At 39.0% G+C, this 15,801-nt stretch overlaps 1 protein-coding gene across 1 annotated transcript; it reads left to right on the top strand.

Annotated features, from left to right (window-relative positions):
- The first annotated feature begins 691 nt into the window (after positions 1 to 691).
- Positions 692 to 9,763, top strand: hdhd2 (haloacid dehalogenase-like hydrolase domain containing 2). The gene is made up of 9 exons (XM_030065406.1): positions 692 to 780; positions 3,662 to 3,799; positions 4,964 to 5,066; positions 5,300 to 5,405; positions 5,921 to 6,005; positions 6,488 to 6,653; positions 7,395 to 7,445; positions 8,385 to 8,448; positions 9,206 to 9,763. Exons 2-9 carry the CDS (start codon positions 3,699 to 3,701, stop codon positions 9,307 to 9,309), a joined length of 780 nt encoding a protein of 259 aa, XP_029921266.1. The 5' UTR covers positions 692 to 780; positions 3,662 to 3,698; the 3' UTR covers positions 9,310 to 9,763.
- The last annotated feature ends 6,038 nt before the right edge of the window (positions 9,764 to 15,801 follow it).

The following is a 15,801-nucleotide window of genomic DNA, read 5'->3' as shown; positions in this document are numbered from 1 at the left end:
TCTTTTCTTTTCTTTTCTTTTTTTGACAAATTAATTTCACACTATCATTCATTTTGTTTGGCACATTTTTTTGTGGTGGTGGATATAGGCTATTTTGGGTTACATGTGATAATTCCCATATTTTTGTTTTATTTATTTGATTTTTCAGATCAACATGTTGACTTGAAGCGCATTGCAACACACTTTTTTCAGTTTTTTTTCTTTTTCAACTGTTTTCTTTTGTCGAGTGAGAGTGAGAGGTCAAACTCAAAACACTGAACAGTTCCACAATATTTATGTCAAAAAATGTTGCAGACAAATGAAAAGAGGATTTCATCAGTGTGCATGTGAACTGACACTGTGCAGTGAGGTTTTTTTTTCTAATCATTTTGATAATACCTACAGTCATATTAAATCTATCTGGGTGCCCTAAAAGACTCACTAATGCGATACATCTGTTAGTTGTTAGTGAGACGCGACACATGTTTTTTTTTTTTTTTAATGAGTGATTAAGTGGTTAAGGATAACCCTCTTAAATGATTACGGCCCCTGGAAAATAATTCAGAGAGAGGCAGAAAGCGAAAAAAAAACAGAGTGATTCTAAAATATTGTTCATTTTTTCAGGCTAATGGTTAAAAAAAAAAAAAAAAAAAAAATCCCAGAATGAGAAAAAAAGAAGCAGTTACAGTGTCTGATCCATAGAGGGCAGCACTGACGTCACACGCAGCAGAGCCGGCACACCAACGAAGAAGAAAACGTCAGCCCCATGCAGGAAGCAGAGGTGAATGCTGCTGTGTGAAGGTTAGTTTTCTGCTCTTCATCAGTGTGTGCAAACTAAACATCAGCATTTATCGTTTAAGCATTTTATTATTAAATCAGTCGTGAAAGTCAGCATGCAGTAAATAAAGCTGCAGCACGCGGAAACGACACTTTTTCCATTCAAGCCTGCAGCTCCTGTGGCAGCCAGTGGTGATGATGATGATGATGAGACAGAAAGTTAATACAGATGTCATAACACAACGTTTTGAATGAAGTCAAACAAATAAAATAGGTTAGAGTGATAATAAATTAAAAGATAAAATAAGCCCCTGTAGGAATATTATCGTGATATTTTTATTATAGCCAACTATAAAATCAGCAAAGGATAAGGTGAACTGTTATGCATCCAGTGGGCTGCACTAACTCAGTGACATTTGGAAATTGAATGTCATTAAAATGCCAGAAAAATGAGTGAGTGTTGACACACATCCATATTTCACCACATGTTAAATTGTGGATTGAAATGAATGAATGTGCTGTTTTGCCTTTATTTCACTGAATCATATCAGCAGACAATGTAATGCTGGGTTTTATATGAACAACATAATGTACAAATACGAGTGTCATATGGCTGGGAAGTCAGTGTGATGTAAACTAAACTGCACAAACATGGCACACTGTAATGAATTTTGTCTCAGTGTATAATGTGATTGTACGTCATATTACCATGTTGCCATATTATGACCCATATTATATTATAGGACTACTATGATTCCACAGGGCATTAAAAAATACCATAGAGTTCTTTAAAGTCACCATCAGCCCACATTTGAATACCATAGACATTGAAAAATTATAGAAATACCTCACCTACACACACACACACACACCACAGTATTTGTGTTGGATAAGCGTACTCAGTGTAAGCCCGGTTTGTGTTGCCATCGCCAGGCTAAATACAAATAATAGAGACATGACCTGCAGTGTGTGTGTGTGTGTGTGTGTGTGTGTGTGTGTTTAAGCTATTTTGGGTGAATATTAAGAGCATTAATTGCAGCCTCTGATTGATAACTACATGACAGAAATCCAAGCAGGTCTAAATAAAGGAGGATCTGAAACAAAAATGCCAGAATCCCCAAATCTCTGTTGTGGGCAGGAAAGCGTAAACACTCGGGACAAACCAGTTAATAATCCTCTCACTTTGTCCCTGCTCCGCTGCTGAATTTAGGTTTGAAAAAACACGGTAATCTTCCAAATTCTGCCCCCTACTGATGTGAATTATGATTATCAAAGTGTAATCTCCAAAATAATAAATTATTATAAAAGAATAAGCTTTTTTTAAACCAAGCAAAGCTCCATTTACAGTGGACATCGGTCACATTTAGTGATGTGGAAAAACAGACAGGCCAGGACCATCAACAGAGACTGTAATCCCACAGGAGCTGCTATTAGGAGCCAGAGCTTGACACCTCTTTAACATTTTGCTTAAATTTTTAAATATTTTTTCTTGTTTTGTGTTTTTATGCTTTGTCCACTTTCCTCTAAGTGATATTCACTCAGTGTCCACTTTATCAGGTCTAGCCTATCTTTACAGTCTAATGCACTTCAATGCAACAGCTCTGCCATAAATTCTACCTTTTAAGAAAGTTTATCATGCTCAGTTTGTGTTCACATTGTGGAAAATGTGTCAATTTAATTCTGTGTTTATTAATTTGTAGTTTGCAGAGATCTTGTACTGGACTACATTATCTTGAGAGGTGTTTCTAATTTTACTTTGTATGAGGGGGGACAGAATATTGGAAACACCTCACAATAAAATGCAGTCCAGTACAACAGCAGCACGAACTTTGAGCTCAATGCCAAACATCGAATTGAATGAACACCTCCATTACTGTGACAAAAAGAAAACCTGAGCATTACAGGCATCAGAAAAGTGAACTTTAGGGCTTAACAGTTGTGCAGGTGGACCTAATAAAGTGGCCACTGAGTATATCCACTTTACTATTATTATAATGTATAACTGTAGTTGGTAGTAGTAGTATTTATCTGATCTATCAGATTTCCCTTGAAACTATGTGAAGTGGTAAAGTTATGCAGACACAACAAACACTTCGGACTGAGGATTGTCTGGACTTGAGTTGTGAAATATTACCGGCATGAGATTGTGAGTGTTTAGAGAAACCGTCCTGTAACCACAGGGGGTCACAGGTGTGACTCCCATTGCCGCGAACCTGGCCATCAAGAGCCACGTGTCCTTATGAAGTTTCCTTAAGCAAAACACTTTAAAACCCACAGCATACTCACTCAACTGGAAGTAGGACATCTGACACAGTAAAGTTAGAAATAAGAATAAAATCATAAGAAAATAACAGCATTGGTAACAAAATTATATATTAACACTAACCCTCTATGCAGATGACTCAGTGCTTACGTTGTCTGATTTCTGGCTACTTTCTGACACATTATCCACACCCATGCAAATTTTAAAATACTCATTGCTGGTACAAAGGCTTTGAGTTTGTGGTGTGTAGGGTTGCACAGTTAATCAGAATCGTAGTGAAACTGCAATATAGAGAAGTGCAATATCTAAATCGCAGCAGCTGAAGTGTTTTTTGAGAAAGGTTAAATATGACAGAGTAGCATTATAAATGGAGTATTGTGTAGTGACAGAGATGTATTGGTCTACAAATCATATTCTCCAGATGTACAAAATCAACGCCTCTATCTTGGTGTGGACCCCACCAGAAAGCACATCATCCTCATTTTACTTGTTTATTCCCAGTTGTAATTAAAATTATGATGCAAAAATTATCCCACAATATTATCACAATTGCAATATCTCCAAAAAATAATGGCACTGTGCCATATTGTTCAGCCCAAGTGTGGTGTAAGAGAAACTCAGAGCACTTGATGTGTGTTTCAGGCTGTCAGTCAGTGTCTCCGCCTCCGTCTCCTCCGACATGGCCGCCAGACGAGCTCTGAAGGCGGTGCTCATCGACCTGAGTGGCACGCTGCACATCGAGGATACAGCCGTGCCCGGGGCGCAGGAGGCTCTCAGCAGGTAAACTAAACCCGATTGTTACTAAAACCAGACTCTACACCAGGTGATTTCACACGGCATGCACAATATTGGATATTTTTTCCGATATCCAATATGCCGATATCTTCCAGCTCTTTTAGCTGATTGCTAATGCCGATACTGATGTATGCACATATTCTGTAGTGGAATTAACATTTTATTATTATGGCTACTATTGTGAAAGCCCTCTGGCAGATACAGACATAAGACAGTTTTCAAAATGTGTACACTCACTGGGCAAAATAAGAAAACTAATTCAACATAGGCTATGTAAAATATGCTATATTTGTTTTTATATAAGATTTTCTTTCAAACAAAACTGTAAGATTCATCATACTTAAACACGCTTGCATGATGCTCTCCCTGAAACAATCCTGACAAGGCAAACTTGACCTGTTTCACATATTGGCAACAGATTTTCATTCTGGGCCATATAGTATTAGCCAATACCAATGACATGCCAATATTACTGTGCGTAACTATTGATTTTTAATTTTATCAGTGAAATCAACTGTTATGCTCTCTGTTAGGAAAATCAGCTGACTCTCAGCCCTTCACGATATACAGTCAGATGCTCTAATCTTAAGTCACAAGTATTTATGTAGCCCCTGTTCACAAGAAGATGGTCTGAATGGACTTCAGAGAAAAGGAGCATACCTTGATATAACTAATCAACAGATCAAGAGATCAAATCTGAGTATAAGACAGTTGTGTCTCATTTCAGCAACAGGATCAGAGCACGTCAGCTCCATCTGACGTTTCTTCTCACCCAGAGTCGCTCATACCAATGCCAGTATGCATCTCTACAAGAATCCAGATGCAGAAAAATTTCCAGCACCTCGCCCCAAACTGAGACTGGCACGACATCCTGACATAAAGTCAAGAGTGTCAGAATTTAGCCGATTCTGTTGATTAGTCTGAAAACTTGCACCAAAACAGGCCTCTTGACACACTCTTGGCTGTCATCTGTGGTCGTCGCACTAGATCGTGAATGAAGGAGTGTGTGCTGATTGGACAGAGTCAAATGTTTAGTGTGGCCTCTTGCTCGGCCAAAACTTTTTTTTTTATCCATTTTTTTTTGTATCAGTGTTTAATTATCCATTAACTGCATGGGTTTTGGTTTGTCTTTGTGTTTTGTGCTGCCAGGTTACGTCAGGCATCTGTGGCGGTGAAGTTTGTGACAAACACAACAAAAGAGTGTAAGAGGAACTTACTGGAACGACTGCAGGGCCTCAACTTTGACCTCCAGGTAAAATGCACTCCAAGTGTGTGTGTGTGTGTGTGTGTCCACACTTAAAGGGCTAGTTTTCAGAGTTTGTTAGCACTACACCAGGTCAATTTTCAAACAACTGAAGAAAACGGTGGCGAGTTTGTTGTCATGATGGCAAAAAAGGAGGAAAACAGACCCATGTTGACAATAACTGGAATTATCCTTTAAAGGTAAAAACAAAAAAACATTTCAAAATGGCCTTCACCCTGCAGGAAAGGGAGATCTTCACTTCCCTGAGTGCAGCGAGGCGTCTGCTGGAGCAGAAACAACACAGACCGCTGCTGCTGGTGGACGACCGGGCACTGGAGGACTTCACTGGTACACAGTGGTGTGTGTGTGTGTGTGTGTGTGTGTGTGGGTGTGTGTGTGCGATACGATACGATACGATACAACTTTATTGTCAGCTTACACTGAAATTTGTTTTATCTCCATGGCATCAACGTTCACAATACAATACAAACAGGACAAAACTGGTTTTGGACAAAACATTGCAGTACATTACAAGACAGAACGATGGACAGGACAGGACACTGGAGCAGAATGAGCAAAACACCAAACCTCTCCTCTGAATCATCGATGTTGGTTTAAAAGCAGGACAGACTGATTGGCTGATTTTTTTTGCTTTTGTTTTGTAAAATACTGGATAATCTTGAGTCTCTCCATATGCAGCCTGTGAGGCATCACTTTGTTTTAAAGGCTTGTTTTATCGGTGATTTAGCTGATTCCTGTGGAGGCCGTTAGTAGAGAAGAGACTTTTACCAACAGGAATCTCGTTATCATCATCATCACCGTGTCTGTGTGAGTTGCCTCACCGTGGCTCCGTCTGTCCGCAGGTATGGACACATCAGATCCCAACGCTGTCGTCGTTGGACTCGCTCCCGATCGCTTCGACTACCAGACGCTCAACGCGGCTTTCAGGTCGTGAACTCGCTCCTCTGTTGTGCTGTTTAATTCAGTGTCGCATGGCATGTTTCATTTAATTGCACAGGAATGACAATTTGAATAACAACAAGATTCATTTCAAGTCACTGACCACTAGTGGACAATTTTTTTTTCTTCTTTTTTTGAACAGTTCAGTTTGTGTTGAGTTTGAACATCACAACTCAAGTCAGCAATTTCATTCAGTACTTTTGGCCTAAATTGTACATCCGCTATAACATTAAAAACCTATAATAATGTTAGACTGTCCTCCTCTTCTGAAATGTGACGAATTAGAGATTAAAGAATTGCTTAAACAGCATTGTAACTGTAGCTGTTTTTTTTTTTTTGTTTGTTTGTTTGTTTGTTTTGTTTTGTTTTGTTTTGTCCTTTTGGTCCCTCTTTCCCCCTGATCATTATTATCAGTAGCAGCATTAGTGGTTATTTCCTACAGCGCGCTGATCCCGTGTTTGTCCCTGCAGGCTCATTCTGGACGGCGCTCCTCTTATTGCCATACATAAAGCTCGCTACTACAAACGCAAAGATGGTTTGGCTCTTGGCCCGGGACCGTTTGTGACGGGGCTGGAGTACGCCGCCGACTGTAAAGCCACCGTCGTGGGCAAGCCTGAGGAGACATTTTTCACACAGGTTAGAAAGTTATGATGTGTTTTTTCCCCTTTTCAAATTACTTTACACCATAAGAAGAGAGAATAAAATCTAAAGTCATCATTTCACAAGAAAATACTTACCACAAATACGTATTTTTAAGCCTTCAGATCATTTCACAGAAGACCAATAGGGCCTTTTTCAACACAGTCAGGTTTGTATATCTGCCAGTTAACAGGGATAGGAATCAGCTTGGACCCCCGATACAACATATGATGCATAATACTTTGGTGCAGATTCCATATGTATCCTAATTCTAAAATTATTGGGTGTTTGTAAGTAGTTTTGCAATATTATGTGATTTTAGTTTTTTTTTTTTTTTTTTTTTTTTTTAATTATTTATTTAAACACTGATCTATGGAAAATGGATAAATCTTACAGCAGAGACCCAGATGCAAATGTCTGTTTAAAGCTGTTGCATTCTAAGTGGCAACATTTTTTTTTTTTTATCTTGAATAATGTAAAAATATGTCTAAAATAAGGACAAACAAATTGATTCAGGGTCAGCATGGTGATGTAAAAATTGTCAAACAAAACAAAACAAAAAAGAAATTGCATTTTCTAACCTTTTTGCTCATTCCTGCTGGTTAATATTGTTGTCGTTTGCTCACAGATATAAAAATGCCTCTAAAGTGTCGACTTTAATGATTTCAATCGGTTTCCTGGAGTCCAGCGTCCAGACGGAGCCTCAGTTCTCACCTTATTGTTTGTCTCCTCACACAGGCGCTGTCTGAACTAGGCTGCAGCCCCGATGAAGCTGTCATGATAGGAGATGTAAGTATAATGTTAATTATACGTCATACTTAATGTTATTATACTTACATAATGATAATTATGCTTAATTAATATCAAGTTAATTAAGGTTAATTGTCTGCGTTTAACTGCGAGAGGCTTATAGTGTTTTATAGTGAACCTCAGTTTCACACTGAAGGATAGGGCATGTCAGACGTTGTGGGAATCGAACCAGCAACCATTCTCACACATCACTTGGCTGTCCTGTTCCTACACTCCTCTGGAAAATCATGCAATTTTAAAATTGGATTTTCCACACCCATGAAGTTAAAGTCTGGAAAAAAATGAAAAGTTTGGGAAATTGTATTCATGAATAATAGCAATTAATGATGACTTTATTCTTCAGTTGTGTGATACGTCACAAAAAAGCTTTCGGACAGAGTTTAAATATTGTAATCGTTAGAGTGAAAAAACATAGTAATGCTTAAAGTCAGTGTTTTTAATGGGAAGTTGTTAATTCAGTCATATTAAAATTTAAAACATAAATGCTTCCTGCACGTCCTTCGTTTTTTATAAAATGTGTCAGACCACACCAACTAACTTCAACCAGAGAAATACTCATCAGCTCATTGAAACCGTCCCAGTTAACGCCCTGGTAATGACTTCCACCAAAAGAAACTAACACTCTCATAAATATTGGTAGAGACAATAAAACTCAAAAATCATTTTCCCAGCAGCCTGGAGTTTAGAGTTCCTGTGTGATCGTTCCTGTGAGGTTATCCAGATAACCGTGATGAAGATTATACTGCTCCATACCGATGATACTAATTTGAATCTAAAGAATCTTGGGTTCATTGGAGAAGAAGACTAGTTTTCTAGTTTTGCTTTGTAAATGTCACGCTGATCTCGCTCAGTGCCGCGGATTCAAAGACGTGCTTACAGTTCATGTGGGCTTTACGCTCTGATGCTGTTTTCCTGCAGGATGCCAGAGACGATGTGGGCGGGGCTCAGAATGCAGGAATGCTGGGTATTCTGGTCAGAACCGGTGAGTTGAATAACAGCAACACATCAACGCAAACATCAGTTTGTCACATCGAGGCCTTGTCCAGACAGCCAGCCCAAATCCGTTTTTTTTTTTTTTTTTTTTTTTTTTTTTGTCATATCCAGACTGTATCCAGATTGATCTTAGGAAGTCTGGAAGGCCATCTTAATGGAAAATCATTTTTGTCATTGTTGTGTTGTTACTCTCACATAAATCATACATTACTACAGAACCGTTCAAAGACTAATGAAAAAGCGTCACCTAAAGTGTTGTTGACTTTCAATGTTTGCAAAAAATTACTGTTAAAAATCAAGACAATTTGGAGAAGGTCCATTTTTTTAATCAAAATTTGGGAGAAGCTACAGCTTTCCCCAGCCTCTTAGCCGTGCCACCACCGCCATGATTTTATGATTGCAGTTTTACTAACATGATAAGATTTGCTTTTCTTACTTCACTTTTCTTTTGTCATCATGTTTGAGACTTCCTACACTAAGTAATTGTTTAATCTAAGAAATAATTAATAGATCAATAGGAAATGAAAATAATTAGGTGCAGGTCTCATACATTCCCTTGGTTTGTATGTCTGATTACATGCCCAAAGTCATTTCCTCAACAGAAATAATTTCAAGCATCTGAAACTGATGTGTACTTTTTGAAAAAAAGTGGTATGTTGGATAATTGATACCTCAACAGTGTAGCCCACAAATAAACGTTGTTTGTGTTGTTGTGCTTATTGATTTTTAATCTCCTCCTGTCTTAGGTAAATACAGAGCAGGGGATGAGAGTAAAATCAACCCGCCTCCATACCTGACATGCGACAGTTTCCCCGACGCTGTTGAACACATCCTGACGAACCTGCTATAACCACACACTCCAAACTGACCTCTGACCTCTGCAGTTTCCAACATTTACAGAGACTTTCACTCACACACAACACTGCTGAGCCCACTGTGGCTGTGATACACTGTCAGTGTTAAACAGCGGAGGGTTGCAACAGAGAAATTGCCACAGTTTATTTATGGTTTCCTCTAACTCTTTAACATGTTGACTATAGATTTGAATCAAAATATGATGAGGAAAATAATCCCAGTACAATTTGCCATCCCATATTGAACTGAGAAAAATGAGTGAAAAAAATGAGATAAAAACAAAAAGTCCATTTGGCTGAGCCTACAATGCTCCGACATGTTTCCACCTATAAGTTTGTGACTTATAGATGTATAGACTGTGAAAATTATAAACTGCATTAACAATCCATTGCCACTATAAGAAATGTGTTGTCTGGAATTGTGCTTGAATAAAAAAAGAAAGTAGTTGGTCTGCTTTCTGTTAATTATTTCATTGTAATTGTTTTGGGATGAACATTAAGTGAGAGGGTCTAAAGAACAGAAACTGGTACCATTTGCTTATAGAGTTTTTATCAGTGGTCAATGATTAGGTTATTAATTAGATTGTAAACTTTTTTTTTTTTTTTTTTTTTTTTAGAAATGATTAATAAACAGTTATAAACAAGTGATAACCCAGTTTTCATGCATCGGTGGAGATAGCAAGGAAGGCTTCAGAAGTCAGAATTGATGCAGTGTAGCCTAACTGGAACTTTGTCAGCCAAACAGTGAGCCTGCCCGTATTAATGTATTAATGCATTAATGATTTGTAAACTGTTTAGAACCCAATTCATAAATCCTTTGAAAGCAAGTCTTGTTGTGAAGTGGTACCAAAAACTTCCTCTGTGAAAAATTGTTTCACTTGTGTTTGGAAGAAGTTTATATTTGACTATGTGAATCCTGTCTTTCACATCACCACCATGTGGACTCAAAAAACATACACATAGAACCGAGTGAAGAAATACAAACACCAACAGACTACCTGACCAGCACCCCCAGCCTTCAACCCTCAGTGCATTCAAGGAAAAACTCCCATGAAACATTTTTCAATAAAAACTGAAACCTGTGCACATGCACCTGTGGTTAACACTGGATGTGCAGGTTTTTTCCTGTGAAAAATTGGAAGAAACCTTTGGGTGAGCCAAGTCAAAGAGGGATCCCCCACCAGGACGGCTGAGTGTGCAATGAGTGCTGGGACAGACAGTGGAAAGGACAGTAACATGACAGAGACATCACAGACAGGTGAGGCTGAGGGAAACATGATGAGACGGAGGTGCCCTTCTGGTCCAAACGTCCACAGAGGCTTAGGTGGTGCCCACATCCAGCTGCCTAACGCCGTTTCTTGATGATGTAGCTTTAAGAAAACTATGATCTAACTGAAAACTGCATAGGTGTCAATCTGAAAATGAGGCTGTGTCATCTGAAAAAATACCAAGTGTGAGAAAGCGGATTTTCATTAAACAGCAGAGATTTGCTTAAACAGTAAAATGCAAATTAAAAAGACAAGCAGTGACGTTTTGAAAAGGCCTTGATTTTTCTGCAGTGTCTGCTCAGTAGACAGCAGCAGGAGGAGTTGGTATGGAAGACAGCACGTGTCTCTCAGGTTTAAAGTGGGTCTGCTGCTGACCTGCTGCAGTGTCAGCCTTCTGCAGGCCAGGCATCCTCACCGGACCAGGCAGTCTGCTCCTGGCCTTGGTAGGAGCAGTGTGTGTGTGTGTGTGTGTGTGTGTGTGTACATCAGGGTAAGAAATCAGCCGGCCTCTTGAAAATTTGTTATTTTCCTTTTCATCATGCTCGCCTTTTGCTGGTTAACAAATAGTCATGTGTTAATGTGACCACTCTGGGCGGGATGTGAGTTTGGCCACCCAGCCAAGAAAATGACAGGGGAAACACTGAAGTAGGAAGGATGAAGAATATTAGTGAGGGAAGGAAGGGTCACAGGACTTCCCTCCTGGATAAAATATGTAAATTACAACAGCAAAGACCTTTTTGTTAAGTAGGCCTATTTGAAGTTACAGCCACAAACATGTAGCAACCAGAGTAAAAAAAAAAATCATACAAATCATCAAACCAGGCTGATTATCACGTTTTTGACATTTCTGCACACATGATACAAAGTTCTGGGTCGGCTGCAACACGCATGAAACATTTCCCACAAGGGAGATGCAGGGTGGGGATTGTGTCGGGTGCATGCTGACGACACGCTGCGTGAACAGGCGCCGTTATTCAATAAAACAGAGCAGCGCGGAATAGCAGATAGACACATCAGTCCTCATCTCCGCCTGTAAATGTCATGAGGATGCAGACAACCTGATTTGTTGCCATCATATCAATGAGAGAGAGGTCGGCATGATGATGACAGAAGTGTGTGTGCGCATGTGTGTGTGTGTGTGTGTGTGTGTGTGTGTGAGTATGTATGGATGCGCTTGTGTATGCCTCCATTCATGTGTTTATATATCACAAACATGTGTTGGTGTGCCAGAATGTGTGTGTATGTGTGTGTATATGTGTGCACTCTGCATGTGTGTGCATATTGTATGGTATATTTGTATGTGTGTGTTTGAGTAGTTGCACATGTGTGTCTCCGTGTGCCTGCCTGCCTATCCATCTGTATATGTGTGTTACCATATTCTGACTGCTGCTATCCAAGATATGGATTTAATGTCAGGCTAACAGACTGGCCTGACCCCGCGGCCCTCCGTCCCTTTAAGCCCTTTAAAGGAGATGTATTCAGAATCGAAGATGGGCGACCGCCGCTGAAATACCAGCACGCTCGGCAGCGGACTCGCCTTAATGGGACAGACGACGGCCTCTTTGACTAATCGCTCGGTGTCCTCGAGGCCGATGAATTCCTCCCGTTGCATGCTGGGCTTGTGCAAATAGATGTCCTTTAAAGGATGAAGACACACACACACACACGCACAAACAGTTAACCCCCTGAAACCTCAATGTGTTTCACTTTATATCTTATTAAAAAAAATCTCTGTATTGATCAGCTGGTGGTGCAACAGGGAAGGTCATGGTGTCACAAAAATGGACAGATCTCGTGCATGTTGTCACCAAATTTCATGGTGTTCTCCCTAATAGATTTAGAGATATGCTGCTTTGAACCTAACTGCTGACTGATACTGATACTGAGACACGGTGACACAGGCCTCTGCCTTCCAGCAGGGCAAAAAGGGCCACATCAAACTTGGCACTCACCTCCATCAGATTATGTTATTAGAATTCATAACCTTCCCTCTAGCATCACTGGTGGGTCAAAATTGTGATTCATGTTGGTTAGGGGATGAAAACTCCAGGAAGATGAGCACTGTGCAATGCTAACTGCTGCTGGCAACTGGATCTCCTGACAGGCCAACCGGAGAGATTTCTGAAATTTGGGAGCATACAAACGTTTTTTCACTGACAGAATCATGAGCATTTGTCACTCAGTCTGTATCAATGTGCAAAATGATCTAAATTGACTGAGCATGCAACTATAAATATTCTTTCTGACTAATTTCAGGCTTTGATGCTCATTTTTCCACCTTTCTGCAAAGTTCTGCACAAAAGGCTGATCATTGTTTTTCCAATCTACATGTTGGGAGACATATTGCCCAGTAGGTGGCACCATTACAACATCGCTGATTCCCATAAGTACCTTCCCTGTATATTAAAAAGCTTTAAATATCAGGGCATAATTTTTAATTTGTTTGTTTGTTTATCGGTTTGTTTGTTTATGTAGATAATTATAAATGATATCTTATAACATAAGCCAGAAGGAAGACCTAAAAACTCTGTGTACAGAGTTGATGACTGCAGTCTGTCAGGATATCCTGAACTTTCTGTCAGACTTTTATTTTTTTTCCCCACACAGATCAGACAGCCTTTGTCTGACTGTGACATTGCCATTTAGTGGCTTCTTGCTCTTGATACTAGGATAATAAAAGCAGCATATCACAGAGAAACATATAACTGATCTGATATAAGATTTACAAAACATGTATCAGACTCCCAACAATGCTGAATCCTGTTAATGTTGAATGATTGTTAGACATTAAAGGTGAAGCTGCCCCTTATGTTTATCACCAGTGATGGTTGACTGGAAATCACACTGGGGGATCAATAAAGTCCCATCATATTTTTGAAAGATGAAAATGATCTTCATCTTCATCTCTTGAAAATATATGTTTGTATGAGGCTTGGTTTACCAGCCAGGGTTTAGTTGACCTGCAGCCAAACTACAAAGACAATCAGATAAGAGTGATGGAAACAGTGTGAAATTAAAGGAAAGACCTCAAAGATCCACAACAGCACCAAATCCTTGTCATAAATTCATAAACACAAATATCACATATCTGATGTTGTCATGGCAGATGACAGGTTATTGTCAGCACAAACTAGGTGAAAGAAAAAAGCGCAGAGCTCAATTTGAGTTTGGGGATTTTTTTGAAGTCTCACATTTAATTTCCTAGGTGCAAAGAGAGCCTCCAAGGATGCAAAGTCTCTGTCCTGGAAACCTGGAGACCTGGAAAGAGGAAACCATCTTTCAGGTGAGTTCTGCTCAGACTTCACTATGTTGCTTAGGAGTGATGCTGAGTGTAATAGTATGGCTAGGATATTGTTCTGATTACAAGGCTACAAATATTACAAACTGTACTTCACAACATCATTTAACTTAGTAATCAATCATTAGTAACGGATATAATAATCATTTGGTAAAAGCAAATAATAGAACAGCTACAGCAGTCTAATAGGGTCAGGAAATTGCATTCCTTTACGGCAATGCAGCCTTTAAAACCAGGAAAACACAACACTACTAATGCCATATTACACTCTTGCAATATCCAATATCCCAGATGATAGCTAGTCTCATATCACAATGTCAATATAACATTGATATTTATCACCCAGGCCTATTGTCAGGGTGGAAAAGCCTCTGACACACCATTCAGACCAGGGGACGTTAAAACTTTCGAGTGAAACCCAGATTTATGAAATTATTTTCGGGACAGCAGCTATTTAAGGCGGCAGGGTGACCCAACTAATCCACTCAGTGGTAAGAATGTTCTGGGATATGCTCATATGCAGCCGTTAAATGTAGGACGAACCTACCAAAACCACAGCTGTGCAGTTTGTTAAATAGATAAATGATGTATATACAAGATAATAACAAACTGTCAGGATGCAGTTAGAATTTGTCATGAGGTTTAGGTCAAATTTTATCTGGCATTAATTCCCAAAATGAAAATTCAAGAAGGTAAGCAGGTATCCAGGTTGGATTTCATGAAAGAGCCAAACAGATTGTGCTTTTCAAGACTGTTTCACTGAGGTATGGCAGATTATCCACAATACCAACAATAAAAAATCCAGTCTGGGTTATATAGTGTTAAAAATCTTATATTAGTTGTTGTATTTCTTGTATCGTATCATAAAAGCCTGTACAACATCATCATAGAGTTCAATCCATCATTCTCAGCCACTTTAAATGGTGATGAGACATTTCAAGGACAGACATAGTAACACTTTTCTTTTAATGTCTCTATTCTTAAAGTCATTTAAAAAGTACAAAGTAAAACAGTAATTATGATTAGAAAAGTGTCTTCTGGGATGAATGCTCATCAAGCAAGGGGTGACCTCTTATGTAAAACCAAGCACAAAGCAACTTCACCAACACAAGGATTTTCACTGAGGGATGATACTTTCACACGGAAACTCTCCCAAACAGATGTTAACGCTCTCTAATCACTGTTTGATTGCAAGTTTGTTATTTGAATATTTGTTGCACTGTGCTAACTTAATTTGTTTCCATCAGTAATAGAAACCATTCTTTGCTGTATTATTATTATTATTATTATTATTATTATTTTAAATAACTCCAATTCAGATGGCAGGAAATAAAAAATGTATCTTTTAAAGTCTATTTTAAGTTGTGCTCAGGAAATTACGTCACAGGACCACCTGGGGGAGACATTTCAATAAGAACTCATTCTGGGTTTTCTTTTTCCATGTTGTTTTGGTGTATTTCATTATCACTAGACCTACATTTCTCTCTCTCTCTCTCTCTCTCTCTCTCTCTCTCTCTCTCTCTCTCTCTCAAATCATTGCTTTCCTGAAAGCCTAAATGTTTTCCTGTTCTCAGTGACTTCTTCTCCTTAATCAATTTGTCGCTGAGCTTGGGTTGGGTTTGTGATAAGCTTGTCAAGATGATAAGTGACTCTCAGCTGTGGATAGTGGATTTCATTTTAGTCAGTGACTGGTGATACGATTATCTTACACGGTCAGATCAATAGGCTATAGGCCTCATTCACCCTGTTTACTGGAATATATTGATCGAAAGGTGCGGAATCATTCAAGCAAGTGGAACTGTAGTATTCATTATATCAGGCTCTTTATGCAATTTGTAATTTCTTAAGGTTTATAGGCATACCACCATCTCAAGGATTATGGGCCTGTAAAAATATGTCACATTGGTATTCAACCTTGGGTT

Source organism: Myripristis murdjan, chromosome 12, assembly GCF_902150065.1.
Source record: "Myripristis murdjan chromosome 12, fMyrMur1.1, whole genome shotgun sequence".
Lineage (NCBI taxonomy): Eukaryota > Metazoa > Chordata > Actinopteri > Holocentriformes > Holocentridae > Myripristis > Myripristis murdjan.
This window is presented reverse-complemented; position numbering and strand designations above follow the sequence as displayed.

Coding starts and splice junctions, on each gene's coding strand:
- hdhd2 (XM_030065406.1), top strand. CDS start 3,699: ATGGCCGCCAGACGAGCTCTGAAGGCGGTGCTCATCGACCTGAGTGGC. Junction 3,800..4,963: donor GCGCAGGAGGCTCTCAGCAG/GTAAACTAAACC, acceptor TTGTGCTGCCAG/GTTACGTCAGGCATCTGTGG. Junction 5,067..5,299: donor GCCTCAACTTTGACCTCCAG/GTAAAATGCACT, acceptor TTCACCCTGCAG/GAAAGGGAGATCTTCACTTC.